The sequence below is a fragment of the Diabrotica virgifera genome, chromosome 3 (genome assembly GCF_917563875.1).
Source record: "Diabrotica virgifera virgifera chromosome 3, PGI_DIABVI_V3a".
Lineage (NCBI taxonomy): Eukaryota > Metazoa > Arthropoda > Insecta > Coleoptera > Chrysomelidae > Diabrotica > Diabrotica virgifera.
The window spans coordinates 258,518,180-258,536,152 of NC_065445.1; the positions used below are offsets into that span (position 1 = coordinate 258,518,180).

General features: G+C 32.9%; 1 protein-coding gene across 1 annotated transcript; it reads right to left on the reverse strand.

The window, feature by feature from the left end:
- Nucleotides 1–3,528: 3,528 nt before the first annotated feature.
- Nucleotides 3,529–15,441, reverse strand: LOC126882730 (jerky protein homolog-like). Its single transcript, XM_050647718.1, has 2 exons — nucleotides 15,008–15,441; nucleotides 3,529–3,580 (listed from the first exon to the last, which is right to left on the reverse strand). Exons 1-2 carry the CDS (start codon nucleotides 15,439–15,441, stop codon nucleotides 3,529–3,531), a joined length of 486 nt encoding a protein of 161 aa, XP_050503675.1.
- Between the last annotated feature and the right edge of the window lie 2,532 nt (nucleotides 15,442–17,973).

Consider the following 17,973-nt stretch of genomic DNA (forward strand, 5'->3'; position numbering starts at 1 on the left):
CATATATGCTTTGGCGGGCTCCAGTTTTTGTTTTTTTTTCGTCATCTGTTCGTTTTATTGATAAAGTACTTATGTAAAATAAAACAACAAAGTGTAACCTACAAATTATGACCTATGCACATTTTACAATCTTTACGCCCCAAAGCCACAGTGGTGGCCCAAAATCAATTTTTTCATATTTTCGCTACCTACACGTATTTTATTGCATTAATGCTACCTTAATAGCCCAATATTTACCCTAAAGTGGTCGCTAAGCAGTGGCGGATCCAGGGAGGGGTGATGGAGGTGATCACCTTCCCCCCCTCTCAAACCAAGTGATATTATATTCAAAGATTATAAAACTATTCATTTATTTTTATAGAAATACTTATATTATTATTTTTATAAGAATGGCGTACTTTTTATGCTTTACCGACAGTGGAGGATCCAGCATCGTTAAGAGGGGGGTGCCAAATGGCTAAATTTCTATAAAAATAAAAGAATATTTTGTCTGAGTATTTAGATATGTCTGTTCAAACTTTGCTACACTGATTAGTGACTCGTGTAACCCCATTTGACTACAGCCTTTTCAAAAATAAGCACTTTGAACCAACGAATCGTACATATCCTATAAACCATAAGTAAAGTAATTTGTGAAGCTGTAACGATTAATATCATTTCGGATGCTAATTAGAAGATGATTTTCACGACTTTTTTTACCAAATAAAAAAAAGATACTAACATTATTTTGATCGAAATTTACTTACTTTTGATGTTAGAAACTTAAAAAAACAACAATAGACTATTAAAACAGCAAATTAATATTAATCCTATTGTTCTTCATAATTACATGATTAATCACTTTACGCCAGCCGTTTTTATAAATAATGAAACTCAAAAATTGTCTAATGTTGTTCTGAAGCTATTTCCTTGTGGCAGTTTTAACTATTTATATGGGAAATAAGCCACAACTCAATTGAAAAAAAGTAATTTTATTAACGTTTCGACGCCCAAATCGGGTGTCGTTGTCAAATCAGTAGTATTTTGTATTTTGACAACGACACCCGATTTGGGCGTCGCGCGTCAAACGTTAATAAAATTACTTTTTCAATTTAATTTTGGCTTATTTCCCATATAAATAGTTAATCAACAATTTTCTACATCCAAAATTCCAGTCATAATTAAAAACCTTAATATCGGAAAACTAACACAGCTTTTAAAAAATGAACATTGGAATAAAATTTATATGAACAAAATAGATTCTCAAATTGCATAATTTATAAATAAGTTAAATAATTTCATACAAACCTCTAGGGCAGGGAGATAAAACGCTTAAATAAAAAAATATCAAGAAAAAACCTTGGATAACGGTAGGGCTGATATCTTTTATCAAACGACGAGATTTTCTTAAAAAGAAATTAGTGTCTAATATAGTGTCTAGTTATCCTTACCACTATTGTCTATATTTATAATTTAAGTTCAATTTTTAAGAATCACCTACCTATATAAAAGTACAGGCTGAATGATGACGGTTCTATAAACACCAGTATCGACTCTTATCTATTGTATTGGGATTATTGCAATAAAATTTGCAATGCATATTTACAACTTTGTAGTTTACCTACATCTTATTCATGAATCGTGCTAATATACAAGTGTTTGAGTTATCACGTGTAGTTAGGCCCTGGCGGTTAGTCTTTATAAGTTGAAACATGGGCTTTGGAGAACAAAAGCAGGTAAAATGTGTATGGAACCTTACAACAGCATTCCCTGTATTTCAATATATTTTGTTTTCAAATTTTTTGAGGAATAGTAGTTATTCTTCGTTTTACCTACACAAAAATTAAAATCTACATTACATTTCTTATGTGTGTAGGTACTTGTGTAGTTCAAAATGCCCCCATCAAATCAGAAACTAAAGAAGCAAAAAGCGCATTAAAGCGGGCCCCTTCGGGGCCCGGGCCCTGGTTCCGCTGAACCCGCTGAACCATGCTCAGTACGCCACTGATTAAATATTTGATAATGATCAGTTGATTCCATTTCTGATTAGCGTTCGAACAACCGGCCCTTTAATCTACTGGATTCTCTATTTCACGGTTTAAAAATTTTCGTTTATCGATTAAAATCTCGTATCCTAGCTGATTATTACCTAATTCATGTATGTAAATACTATTTACTTACTATTATTATATTATTCGTATTTTGTATTATCGTAAGTGTTAAATTCTAAATAAATAAATAAATCTAAATATTTCATTATTTGGATCGTTATATTAATTTATTATAATTATTTAAGTAAAAAAACACTTTCAAATATTATTTTATTAAAACGTCATAACTACCTAAAACTAGGTACTGGAAAAATAAATAATAAATAAATCAATACAAAAGAAACTACAGCTACATTAAAAGCATAGGCGCAAAATTTCTGGTCAACGCTTTTAAAATGTATTATTTTTATCGAGTCATGAGTTACTTAAGAGCTGCACTACATAAAATGAAAATAAAACTAAATCGTGCGTGAATTAGCTTTCATAAGTTTTAAGACTAAAAACTAAAAACTCATCGGACGGCAATAAACTCGTACTCATCGAACTAATATTCATCAAAACAATAACATCGGACGGCAGACGGTTTTTGAAATTTGAATTGTATTAGTATGCCTTAAGTGGATGCACTTGTGCATTTAAATTCTAAACAAAAGAATCGGCACATGTCCCTTTTGTCAAAAGATGAAAAGTATCGGATGTCACTAACATTCATCCAGTATAGACTATTTATAAAAATTTTGTTCGGAACCAAACAAAATTAATGTGTTGTTGGTGTTGGGAATATATGGATGAGAAAGTTTTAGTCGATGGTAGATACACTGAAAAATATCCGCAAATATCCGATTTATTTAAAGATACGAAGAAGATACGACAACTCTCAAAAAGGTACGCAAATCGGATAATTATCCGCCGATTGGCAACACTGAGTAAATATACAGAAAATTCATTCAAGCTCATTCTTATGTTCATTCAAGGTTACTTTCTGATGAGATCCAGAGAAACCTTTAAAAAGTCAAACCGAAATGATTTGACTAACAACTTAACTGACCCAAATCCTATTGATTACCGATGAACTGAAAAATGTCTCTGTCATGTCATCACCGGACCCACTTAAGACTTCAATCCAATAACTAGCAAACCTACAAAAACACCGCCACTCCGACACATGAATGCCCTTTATTCACGTTAAGCCGTAATCTAGCCAAACTAACAAACATACAAACAATAAACAATGACTTGTGACTGCGGAATCAGTGTGAAAGTGACATTGTGTCTTTTTGCAAAGTGTGAAGCACCTTTGACAAGCGGACAATGGACGTACCCCGATGCGGTACTTCAGAGCCACCGCATAAAATGGCCCGGTCCGATTATATCGACAGACAATCGTCAATGGAGGCAGTCAACTAGATGTAATTTACTTGAATCATTGCGCCGACAAAGCTTCAGCCGCAAGGATCAAGCCGAACGTATTGAGGCGAAAAAGAGATAGTACAGTCAGTCAGTGAAGGTTTTCACCTAGTCCATGTTGTGACTTGTGAGGTTGCTCCCATCTGAAAGAATTTCTGATTGAAATAACTCATATTTAATTTATTATTTTTGAGGTTGCCAAAAGCTTAAATTGAAGTTTAAAATTTCAAGGTTCTGTAGAGTATAAATTTAGACCGTTGTTTTTTAATTGTTAATTATGCGCGTCCATCCGATCTTTATGCCGGTGCACATAATTAACAATTAAAAAACAAAGATTCAAGGAAAAAGAAGCATAGAGAGACAGAATATTGTGGCTGCGCAACCTGAGAGAACGGTACGAGAGCAGCCGTCTTTAAAGTCCGGATAGCTACGAAGATTGCCGACCTCCGTCGCGGAGATGGCACTTAAAGAAGAAGAAGAAACTTGGATGCTTCTCAAGTATAGAAATTCAAATACTATACTTGAATATTCATCTCAAGTAGTAAAAAATTTATGTAAATATAAGTACAGAAAATTCATTCAAGCTAATTCTTATGTTCATTCAAGGGTAATTTCTTGTAAGTTCCAGAGAAACCTTTAAAAACCGAAATGATTTGCCTAACAACTTAACGAAGTAACTTAATTAACAATTAAAAAACAAAGGTCTAAATTGAAGTTAGACACGATTACTCTCCAGAATCTTCAAAATTGATGTTTAACCTTCAATTCAAGCACTTGGTAACCTCAAAAGTAACAAATATGAATATAAATATGAATTTTTAAGCCTCGAAAATGCGCATTTTCGCATTTTTCAGATACTAAATCGCCTTAACTGCAAAACTATAAACTTTTGAGAAAAATTAAGAGATACAATTTTTTAGAACGGCCTAAAAAACCTAGAAATATATTTTCTGTAGAAAAACAGGTGATATATTGAATATGTTAAAAAAAAATATTTAAACAATTTCTGCCTTAAAATTTCGCCCGGCACCCCTTTATATTTTTGTTAAAAGGGATATTTTTGAATAGAAATCTCCAAAGAAACCGAATCAGAATTTTTTCAGGCGGGAGCGGCCTCAGATTCTCAGAACATGGACTAACCTCCGATTTCTTTGAACCTCCATCGATTTTAACAAAAATTGGTGAGTAGTTAGACTATGCCTCTAGTATCAAAAGTGAAATGGTGCCAACTTGCGCTTTTACCTTGGGGATGTATGCCATCCCTTCTCGGAGGTGGAAATAATAATTTTAATTAAAAATAACACCAGGAATTGATAGACGGATAAATTTAAGCGAAATATTTTTGTTAAATAAACTTATTAAAATAAATTAATACCTACTTTTTTATTTATTTAAGATCAAAGATTTTGATTTTTCGTAAAAAAATATATCTTTTAAGCGCTTTCTCATAATCAACTCCAAAATTATAAGTTTCTACAAAAAAGTGTTGTCATTACCAAAATTGAAGCTAATAAAAAATCAAATAAAGTCCTGTTTACATGAAAAACCCTTTAATATTAATTCAAAGTAAGTTATAGGAAATTGAATGTATATTTTTTTCGGTGAATATTCAGATCTCAAAATTCAAATACATACAATACAAAAGATTCATATTGAATCTTTTTCAAAATGTTCAGGAATACCTATCAAATCAGCTGTAAGAGAAGTTGATAACATCAAAACCAAGCAAGTTATAACGAAAATAAAAGGATTTTTTTCGGAAAAAGTGAAAAATAAAACATTTTGTGGAAACAGCTATTTCCACAAAAAATTAAATCTATAGATCGCTATAAATAGATATAGTCCCAGCAAGACTTTCTTTGTTTTAGCATAAGTAATGACCTCAAGAATTTTAAGCGGATGAAAATCCATATTTTTGAAAAAAAAATGTGATTTAAGCGAAATATTTTTGTTAAATTCCATTTTGTTTTGATAATAACTTCAAAAATACTCGATACACGTAAAAAATGATTTGCAAAATTTGAGTTTGTTTGTTATTAAAGATTTTGCTTTCTTTATTTTTTTGGGATAAAAATAACCGATATACAAACGTTTAAAGTCTTAATTGTACTGCGAGAACTATGTGAACGGGTCCCTTTAACCTTTTTGTCTTTAAAAAATAAGGCATTTAAAAGATTTAATACGATATTTAAGCACTTGAGTTATTGTAAAAAACCAATAACATTGTTTTGGAAAAATTTTTGGAGCAAATATTTTGTATATAATATTAAAGAAAAAAAGATAGATAGTAAGAATTAGACGTGTCGATAGATATGCTCACAAAATTTAAACTGTCGAAATATACTAACCTATTACAGAATGATAATTGTAATTTTACGACTTGACATTGTGAATGTAGGTATGCAACGAGCAGTCAACGAATACATAATTTTCTAAGTTCTATGTACTTATATATGTATAAAAATCTCGATAGAGAAAATTCACCACTATAATGCAAAAATCGCAAGTGGAGCACATCTCACTTTTGAAGTTGAGGTTAAAATATACTCAATCCCAAATTCTCATGAAAATCGATTTAGGTTCACCGAAATTGTGACAAGTTTCTACTGGCATCAGACAGCCAGGGTAAAAGTTGGCAATTCATCCACAAGGAGCATTGATATCAGAAAGGGTATGTGACAGGGGTGTGTTTTCTCCTTTCTCTTTTTTAATATTTACTCCGAACAAATTTTTAAAAATGCACTAGATGAAGCAAACGAAGCAAACTTCAGCATCTTATGGACATGGTACAAATAGCGAGTGAAGAAAGAGGACTTAACCTCAATATAAATCAAACAAAATGGAAGCAGCATAACTCAAAAACCTGCCAGAATATTGACAATAAAAACCAAATAATTCAACACGTTGACTCGTATATATACCTTGGAACAGTCGTCAACTCGAAATGGGATCAAACAACCGAAATACGATCTAGAATTGAAAAGGCCAGAGCAACATTTAACAACATGAGAAATATATTCACCCATTGCGACATATTAGCTCTTCCACTAAAAATACGGATGCTAAAATTGTAGCAGATGGATTTCCGCTACAATGTTTTGTAAATAGTATCCATTAATTTTATATCCTATCCCAAGAAAAATATCTATTTTTCTAATTTATTTTGTGAGTTTATATATCATTAAAATTTCTAACCCGCCCCTGAACTGTTTCACAATATTAAATACCCTGTTATATTCTAAGAAGAAATGCGTGTTTTGGAAATAGAGGTAATTTTCCATGCGTTCTTCTTGTAGCGAAGATTGCGTTTTTGTCATTAGAATATTCTAGTGTGAAAGAATCAGAAAGCAGTCATTGGCCTATTCAAATGTCAAGTAAAAATCGTTAGTCATGATTGGCTACGACGAACGAAAACCCGAAGTTGGTACGACTTGGTACGACATGGATAGGAAGATTTAGAAAGAAAAATAGTTAGTTCTAAAAGTATGTTTAAAGGTTAAACATATTTTTCCCGTAGAACTCAACAGACTCTCAGAAAATCGCACTTGCCGGCTTATATTGGCTTTTTTCGTTATGATAAACGAAGTGAAGGACTTGCAATTTGTCCAGTAAATATTAAGGAATATTGGTGCAAAGTTTCTCAGCATTACGTTGGATATATTCATGTGAAACAGTATTATTGTGATACAGTTTGGTATGCCGGTAAATAAGTGCGCGGTTCCTGTCTTTTGTGTAGCTGTTGCTATTTTTATGATATTATGGTCATGTTCCTGTATTCATTTCCTGATTCCCAGATGAGATTTTTGATTTAGTATCAACGTATCCTGTTTCCTGTTTGGTTAGAATTGAATGCTTCCCCAATCTTGGATGGAAAATTTTGGTTAAGTTCCAAGTGTGACGTGTTACGATGGATTTTGTTTTTAAAAAAGGTATGAAATAATATTTGCTTTAATTAAATTCACAAGTGGATATTAATTTGGTAAAGGTTTTAAATATTTTAATAGTTTGTTTTCAACATGGACTCTCGGAAAGTTTTATGTAAATTAGTAGATAAAATGGCAGTGACGTTTGACTTGACAGCATAAGTCAAACTTTGTTTTGATACACTGCTCTAAAAAGTTATTATGTATGTAAAAATAATGTGTAATAATAAATTTTGTGTATTTTTGGAAATAGAAAAGATTGTAAAATCTTTATTGTCCATGGTAAAGTCTTGTTAAAAATATATAGTTATTTTTCTTATTCATTTCCTGTTTGAGAACATGTTTATTCTCAGAATAGAAATAAAGTCTAAAGGGAAAAGTTTTTATTTCTGTAACCTTTTTTTTGGAAAATTATTAACCAGATGTCTTATACAAACGAAATAAGTTTTAGAGTAAAGAAAAATAAATGGCATAGAAGCCATAGGATGGTAAATAATTGCCCAGTTTGACCCAACGAGGAATCTAAGAAGAATGTCCCCCAATTGGTTCCCATAAGTACGAAATATGTCCAGTAAGTACTCCATATGTGAATTTGAGGATTTTTCAAACGGCGTCCAAATTTCTTTAAATAGTAGGAAAGTCTTCAAGTCTGTGTAAGTATCCTTTGCTTATTTGGTTATGGTAGTTAGTCTTCTTTAAACCCTCTTACCCCCCCCCAACGATTCCACGACCTGCCACCGCACAAAAAATGAGCTGCCGTATGCATGAAGCTGTATGTGCCTGTTCCTTCTACTAGCCCCATTTCGACCCAAAGTATCTATATAGTTAGTTCTATCCCTATTCCCATTAGAGCAGACATGTAAAACGCTTCAAAATGCTATGTGTTTCCAGTCTTGCTGTATGACGCAGCCTGGTCAATAACGGAAACATTAATGAGGAAGCTGAAGGCATTCGAAATCTGGGTGTACCGACGTATCCTCAAAACATTCTGGACGACTCACATCACCAACGTAGAGGTATTGCGCCGAATGGGAAAACAAAAAGAAATCTTTCACAATAATTAAGAAACGGAAACTTGAATACCTCGGTAATATTATGAGACATAATAAGTATCATATACTCCAACTGATAATACAGGGTAAAATAGAGAGCAAATGACGACCCGGAAGAAGAAGACACTCATGGCTTCAAAACTTACACCAATGGTTTGGACTAACATCAATCGAGTTATTTAGAAACGCTGCAAACAAAATTAAAATTGCTATGACGATAGCCAACGTCCGCAACGGACAAGGCACATGAAGCAGAAATCAGAGGTATAGGCCAGGGTAATAAGACAAAAATATTCCCTGTTCGTGACACTTCAACAGCCAGGGTACTGAAGCGTTTTTTCGACAGGTAATACCTATAAGAACAAATTGTAACTATTTCCTGCGTAGGATCTGGTGGCCATTTTTATTTATAACCATTTAGTGTCAAAAAACGGCCTTTTCCCCTTTTTTTTTTTCAAATTAATGGAAAACAGTAAGACTTATGGTTTTCTTAGTACATACATCTTCGAGATAATGGAAAAATCTTTAAAATGGGGTATTACAAAGTTTAATACACTCATTTATTGTTAATATAATTGCGAAAAAAGTCGAAATTTCAAAAATAGTTATTTTCCTAACAAGTGCAGAAAGTCATTCTTTTCCGCACGCGACTGCAGTTTGCCGAACGACGCGAAGCGGGAGTTCGGCAAGCAGTCGAGTGCGGAAAAGAGACTTTCTGCAAGAGTTAGGAACAATATTTTTCTAAGAGTTTTTAAAAAATTACCAAGTCTTAATCAATTAATTAATTTAATATGAAAATACATACACAAATTAATTCTTTGACACGGTTGTCAAAACCAAACTTTCAATATAATTAGTTAGCATGACGACGATCTTGGTTTCCATGACGATGATTCAAAACGACTGTTATTGTCTACCGATTTGACTTTCGAATATTATGTCAAAATAATTTTATTTCATCGAATTGTCGCGTTAATTTCATTAAAACAGGAACACAATAAGATATATTTGAAATAAATTAGTAAATAATATCTAAATATTAGTTTATTGCATGTATTATAATTATTTTAAGGCCATATTAACATATCTAAATTAACACGCGTGAGGAAAAGTAAAAACCGCGTGCGGAAAAGTAACACGCGTGCGGAAAAGTAACACGCGTGCGGAAAAGTGAAACTTTCTAAACTAAAATGCGTGCGCGAAAGTAGACATTTTTGCACGCTCGTAGAAAAAATTAATTTCCCAATAACTATTGTAAAAATAAGTATGTATAGAGCTTTGAAATTTTTGTCAAATGAGGGTTCTTTGGCGCTTAATATGTGACAAAAATTTTAAAGCGATTCATTCAATTGTTTAAATTTTATTCAAATTGTTTTTCCCAGAGAGCTTTTTTCTGCAATAACATACGTCAGGAAAAAAATAATGTTAGAACCATTCTACAGGTGTCAAATGAAAGAGCATGAACTAAACTTTCAAATTGGTTAAAAAAAATGAATAAAAAATGCATTAATTAGTAATAAATAATTACGCAAAAGTATCGTCAATTTTTCGTTTTTTGAATTCTTTAAACTTTTTGAATAACTTTTTTCAAAAAAATCTATTGTTTACCGTTTTTTAGGTGTATAACTACCAAGTAATGTTATTATAAAATATGATAATTGATGAAAAATTGTAATAAATATATATTAGTATATTATGCAACGAGCATTTAATGATGGTCATTACGAAGCGAGTATGAGGGTTACGAAACGAGTTTCGTATAGAGTACGAGCTTCATAATGATAATTAAATGCAAGTTGTATACAGTATTTTTTCTATGATCATTCACAACAAAAAATATATTCAAATTTATTAATTTTGTAACACAAATAAATTCAGTAGTTTGTCAGTTTGACGGTATGTTTACATATTGAGAACTGTCAAAGCGTATGTATTTGACTCGCCATTGGTCACTGCGCGTGTACCACCTTTACCGCGAATGCCATATCGCGATTCTATTGGTTAAAAATCTGTATCTTAATGAAAATCTGTATCATAATGAAGTTCATTATGATACAGGTAGTGACATCATAATTGATATATTATAGTATGAGAATAGAAAAAATTTATTATTTAAGAAAACAAAAAGTTTTTAAGGAAAAATGTTAACATACTGTTGCATAATTATTTATTACTAATAAATCCATTTTTTATTCACTTTTTTAAGCCAATTTGAAAGTTTAGCTCATGCTCTTTCATTTAACATCTGTAGAACGGTTCTAGCATTATTTTTTTCTGACTTATGTTATTTCAAAAAAAAAGCTCTCTGGGAAAAACAATTTGAATAAAATTTAAACAATTGAATGAATCGCTTTGAAATTTTTGTCACGTATTAAGCACCAAATAACCCTCATTTGACAAAAACTCTAAAGCTCTATACTTATTTTTACAATAGTTATTGCGAAATTAATTTTTTTGAAATGTCGACCTTTTTTCGCAATTATATGAACAATAAATTAGTGTATTAAACTTTGTAATAAGCCATTTTAAAGCTTTTTCCATTCTCTCGAAGATGTTTGCACTAAGAAAACCATAAGTTTTACTGTTTTCTATTAATTTGCAAAAAAAAAGAAAAAAGACCGTTTTTTGACAGTAAATTGTTTATAAATAAAAATGGCCGCCAGATCCTACGCAGGAAATAGTTACAATTTGTTCTTAAAGGTATTACCTGTCGAAGAAACGCTTCAGTACCCTGGCTGCTGAAGTGTCATGGAAAAAACCTTTTTATACCCTGTAAAGTCCTTTATACCCTGTAAACCTTATACCCTGTAAAGTCGGGTCCATAGATATTTCGCCCGTCGGCAAATTCAAACAGATAACAACAAATTCGAGTAAACCGATGTCCTTTTGTTAAGGCACATGCCGGTATTTTTACAACCGGGTTACTCATCGTAAATCAATCAGTTTAACACTTGAAAATGTATACTTGGGCATTAGTACAGTTAAAATTGGTAGACGATTATATTTAGATGAAATATTAAGCAATAGAATTGAAACTTTTTTCTACTTTTAAAAACAAAAAAGCAAGTTCATTAGCGGAACGTGATTCAAAATTATTCTGCAGATTATAATTGAAGCAATATTTGATTAAAACATCTCATTTTTGGTGGTAAAAATATATTAAATACATATATTAAATTGGATTAAAGGTGGTAAAAGATGGTCTGGAGTTATATATATCTGGAGTTTTTGTTTGAATTTGCCGAACGGACGATAGATAGATGGTGTCAACTTTACCAGTAGTAGTAGTAGTTAGTAGTAGTTGATTTTTACCTTCATTCACTGTGCTAAAACGGGGAAGCAGAATGGCAAGACGGGCAGCTTTTGACTGTGTAAGTGCGAAAGTTTATGATGATCGTGATTTCTTAAGTGGCTGGAATTCGGCCAGGTGTTAAGGGCGGAGTAGTGTAATGATTTAGGAATTTTGTGTTTCTAAATTTGAAATAAGCCGCGATCAATGGGATCTATTCACTAAATACTTTATGCCTTAATACAAACTAGCGTCCTTTAGTTTATAGGGATGGTGTTCTGCAATAATAGTCTAACAACGCACATATCTATTGTTCAGAGTAAATGGTCATAATGTATCTACCTACTTTAAAAAAATCGTTGACAGAAAATAAGGCTTTATTGTCACATTTTTATATTTCAATAATTAACGGCTACCTTAAAAAATGTATAGGCATTCCGCGTACAAAAAAAAGTTTATTAATAGCATGCTGAAAATTTGTTAATACCCTAACAGGTTGTTTTGAAGTTTACGCAATAGCAAACTTTATAATATAATATACAGTGCGCTGGAATAAGTGTTACCTCCCCTTATTAACTTATTTATTTTTAGCACATAAGCAAAACGCTCGACAGGTGATTTTTAAAATAAACATAGTATATTATAGCATCAATGTGTCGAACTTTACGCGATCCCTTTTCAGGTGACAGGCCTAACTTTAATTTTTCTAAATGGGAAAGTGCATCATGTACCTAACATCTCATTTAAAAGCTTTTGAAATACTGATTACAAAAATGTATACTTTAATCCGGTTTGAGAGTGTAGGCGCAAAATTTCGGTCGAATTCTTTCTAAATGCAATCATTTTTTTCGAATCCTGAAAGAACTAATAAATATTCTTGAAAAATTGAAACGCACAATGAAATATTACAGTATTCTCGATGGTCGAAAGTCCCTGAGAACTTCTATAATGTTTATTTTAATATAAAGTCACAGGGGCGAAAAAAGAGAAAATTTAGTTTGAATTTTGATTTCAAATATATCATTCAAAAGAAACTTTTTGTTTATTCTAAGGGACTATAAGCCCGCGCTAATACTGTAATCTTTCATTCTGCGATTAAATTTTTTAAAAATACTTATTAGTTTTCTCAGGATTCGAAAAAAATGAATGCGTTTAAAAAAAATTCGACCGAAATTTTGCGCCTACGCTCTCAAAAAGGATTAAAGTATTATACATTTTTGTAATCAGTATTTCAAAAGCTTTTAAATGAGGTGTCACATGATGTACTTTCTCATTAAAAAAAAATCAAAGTTATGCCTGTCTCCTGAAAAAGGATCGCGTAAAGTCTAAACATTGATGCTATAATATACTTTGATTATGTGCTAAAAATAAATAAGTTAATAAGGGGGGGGGGGGTAACACTTACTCCAGCGCAATGTATCAAAAATTTTTGTACGATTTAATAAGTCCGACACGTAGAACATGTCAAATGACAGGAATTACGTTGGTGGTAATAGTCCTGTCGCCAGGGGGGGTACAACGGCCTCGTTAATTCAGATGGACTTACTCAAATTTTTTTTTATGTATTTTGACCCGTAGAACACGAATTTTTTGGGTAACAGTTGATCCGGATGTCGATAAGATTGTTATAGACCAAGAACTTGAGGAATCAAATAACAGCGATTTTTGGCAAAACAAAACAATATTTTGTATTTTTTGGGCCATTTTAAGTAAAAAATATTTCTACAAGTTTTTTCGTAGGATGCACAGTTTTCGAGATAAACGCGGTTGAACTTTAAAAAAATCGAAAAATTGCAATTTTTGAACCCGAATAACTTTTGATTAAAAAATAAAATAGCAAGTCTGCTTACCGCATTTGAAAGTTTAAGTCAAATTATATCGGTTTTGATTATTTGCATTGGTAAAAATTTATTTTTTTATTGTTTAACAAAGCTATAAACACGTAGGGTTTCCCGTGCTTTTACATGCGTTTTAACGCATGTAACGTAGAAATAGTCTTGATTGCACTAGTACCTATTCTACCTACTCGTTCGATTTTAAATGAGAAATCATAGAAACATCACTCACGCACTAGTTGTTTGTAGCTTTGTTTAACAATAACACAATAAATTTTTAGCAATGCAAATAATCAAAACCGACATAATTTGACTTGAACTTTCAAAGGCGCTAAGCAGAATTGCTATTTTATTTTTTAATCAAAAGTTATTCGGGTTTAAAAATTGCAGTTTTTCGATTTTTTGAAAGTTCAACCGCGTTTATCTCGAAAACTGTGCATCCTACTAAAAAACTTGTAGAAATATTTTTTGCTTAAAATGACCCAAAAAATACAAAATATTGTTTTGTTTTGCCAAAAATCGCTGTTATTTGATTCCTCAAGTTCTTGGTCTATAACAATCTTATCGACATCCGGATCAACTGTTACCCAAAAAATTCGTGTTCTACGGGTCAAAATACATAAAAAAAACTTGGGTAAGTCCATCTGAATTAACGAGGCCGTTGTACCCCCCCTGGCGACAGGACTATAAGTAGTAGTCTGATTTCTTGCATCAGGCTTTATTGAAAGGGTAACAAATCAATCAGAAGTTCTGTCCGACAAAATACATGGGATGTTTTTGTAGTCTGAAATTCGAATTCTGTAACCTGTTCTGCAATTAAAACTTGCCCTGTTCCAAAGTTCCCATATATCAAAGTTTGTCCGACAAGACACCGTTAGACTATTAACAAATTTTCAGCTTGATATTTACAAACTTTTTTTGGTACGCGGAATCCAGGCCTAGTACAAAAGCCAAATAAATAGAAACATTTTATTGCAAAAATAAGTCAAGCGGCTTAGACGGTTTTTGCAAATTTTTTAAAATACATACAGTGGAACCTCGTTAACTCGGATTAGGGGCCGTTCAAGTATTACATAACGCAGGTTGGGGGGAGGGGGTCAAAAATCTTCAAAAATTGCGTTACGTAATAGTTAAACGCCCATTACAGTGCGTTATTGCAAAAAAAACGTCAATGGGCTTAGAGGGTTTTTGCAAATTTTTTAAAATACATACAGTGGAACCTCGTTAACTCGGATTAGGGGCCGTTCAAGTATTACGTAACTCAGGATGGGGGGGGGGGGGAGTCAAAAATCTTTCAAAAATTGCGTTACGTAATAGTTAAACGCCCATAACAATGCGTTACGTAGGGAGGGAGTGGGGTCAAAAATTGCGTTACGTAATACTTGAACGCTCCCTTAATCGGGACCGCGACCGATCCGGGTTATCAAAAATCCGGACTAGCCGGAGAAAATGGTAAAAATTAATAAAATACGGTATATTTATAGATAGTTGGCGTATTCCATGACGTTTTTTCCATCTATCCAGCCAACCTTGACTCGTAGTGAAATTTGGTTCACCAAATTCAGGCAAGATTTTATTCAGCTTAAGTGCTGATTCTTGAATAATTGGTCCGGAAACTGGTAAACCACATTCGCGTTCCGCACAAAACCACACATACAAAGCGTCGTCGAGGGTCTCATTTTTAGCTTTATTAACTTTGCACCGATTGTCCAAACTGTCCTTTGTTATCATTTTGAAACAAAATTCTTTGATTTTAGTTCTATTTTTCTTCCAATCCGATACTGAAAATGTACCGACACCATATGATGCTGCAATTGTTTTTAAATATTCACCTTTATCAATTCTACCTAATGCTTCTAGTTTCTTTTCCATTGTCACTACAACATTTTTACGTTTTGTTGTCATTACGTGGACAAAAAACACGCAAACACAAAATCTGAATAGATTTACAAACGATTACAGAACGGAAGCGAACAATACGACTGTACTACACACAATACGGTCTCAATCGCAACGATGTTATGTTATTTAATAACAGTGAAGACTAAGATCATTGTTTAAAAAAGAATTTTTCAATAGTCTTTCAGTCTTTTTTAAACAATGCTAAGACAGTTTGAAATAAATGCAGGATACTACAGGCGTCTGTTATTTCCGATAACACGACAATGAACGTCGTGTGCCATGAGTCATTTTTACTATCCTGTATGTAGTTCAAATTACACAAATACCCATTATCTCTCAAATATTATATTACATACATTTTTATTCTTGAAATGTTTGTCTGATAAAAATCGGTCCGGGTTAGCCGGACTTCCGGGTTATCGGGGGCCAACTTATCGGGGTTCCACTGTATATCTAAGTTTGTCATTTTGCAATAAAAGACTGTCCCTCCGAAATGATAAATACAAAGAGAAAACCGGTGAATTCAACTTCTATAGGTACTAATATTAAGTAAACGTTAGACATTAATTGCTCGATTTGATCTTGATCAATCTCGAAATCTGGATTTAACCCAATTCCGTACGATTTTAACTTGTATTTGTTTTACGATTTATTATTGATTGTTACAATGGACTAAATGAAACCATTTCTTTAATTTTAAGTCAAAATAAGTTTATTGGTACCTTGACTAACAAAAATAATAGTTCCTGAAGTAAGAACAATTACTAACTTTGTGATTTTTTGCCTTAAAATATTACAAAACTGTAAATAACGACCTGCCGCACCTTTAAAACAATGAAAACACTCGTACAAAGATTTGCAACAAGCGTCTAACCCACATATACCTAATGAAAATGTGGGTTAGACGATTTTTACAAATTTTTGTTTTCATATTATTTGAGGAATGTGGTTTAGAAGTTAGTTCACACGTGTCGCCATGAGCGTAGATGTGGCTTATATCATTTTTGCTTGCCGTAGTATGCGTTAAGATGAACAGTTTGGCACTTTTAACCTCTACAAATTTGGGTTAGACTGTTGTTGCAAATCAACATCCAGATAGTAAAGCAAATTTTCTTGATGCTTAAAATTTATTAACTGATTTAACCGCTTAGTTAAGAAAATTTAACAGCGATACCTACAGAGTATTTACTCTTTAAAAAAAATCTTTATATTCTGCAATGGTCGGGAAAAGGAGTTACTTAATCTTTTAAACAATTAGATGTTTTTCACTCATCATCATCATCATCATCATTCTCTTTGCCTTATCCCTATGCGGGGTCGGCTTCCCTAATTGCATTTCTCCACACAATTCTATCTTGGGTCATATCAATGTTAATCCCCTTTACCAACATGGCCTGCCTTGTCGTCTCCCGCCAGGTCTTCTTTGGTCTTCCTCTCCTACTCCTTCCAGGAATCTGCACTTCAGTTATTCTTCGTATTGGGTGATTAACGTCTCGATGTTGAACATGACCAAACCATCTTAACCTATGCTCTCTCATTTTGGCATCAATTGGTGCCACACCTAGACTTCCCTAATATACTCATTTCTAATTTTATCCTTCTTTGTCACTCCACTCATCCATCTAAGCATTCTCATTTGCGCCACATGCATTCGTTGTTCCTCTTTCTTTTCCACTGCCCAACATTCAGTTCCGTACATTATAGCCGGTCTTATGGCTGTTTTATAGAATTTTCCCTTCAGCTTCATTCGAATTTTTCTGTCACACAACACACCACTCGCTTCTTTCCACTTCATCCATCCAGCCCTAATTCTACTGCATGCATCTCCATCTATTTCTCCATTACTCTGTAATACCGATCCTAGGTATTTAAAACTATTGCTTTTCACAATCATTTCACCATCCAAAGATACCATTTTATTTGTAGTAACTCCATCTTTAAATAAACATTCCAAATAGTCTGTTTTTGTCCTACTAAGTTTTAAAACTTTTTCCTCCAGAGCTTGTCTCCACTGTTCCAGTTTTTGTTCTCTTTCACTATTTCCTATTAACACTACATCATCATACATTAGGCACCATGGAATGCTACCCTGTAGTTTCGCTGTTATCTGGTCCAAAACTAATAAGAATAAATAAGGACTAAGCACGGAGCCTTGGGGCAATCCTACTTTCACCGGAAATTTATCAGTCTTTTCCACACCTGTCCTAACACTAGTCGTTACTTCCTCATACATATCTCTCACAATCTTTACATATTCGCCAGGGACTACTTTCTTATTGAGTGTTCACCACAGAATCTCTCAAGGAACTCTATATGAATACCATATGAGCGTTGGTCTCTTTATTCCTGTATTTTTCCATCAGTTGCCTTACAATGAAAATTGCATCTGTTGTTGATCTGCCCTGCATAAAGCCAAATTAATTATCGGATATTTCGGTTTCTTCACGTATCCGTCTATCAATCACTCTCTCCCATATTTTCGTGGTGTGGCTAAGTAGTTTTATAACCCTGTAGTATCTACATTGTTGTATGTCT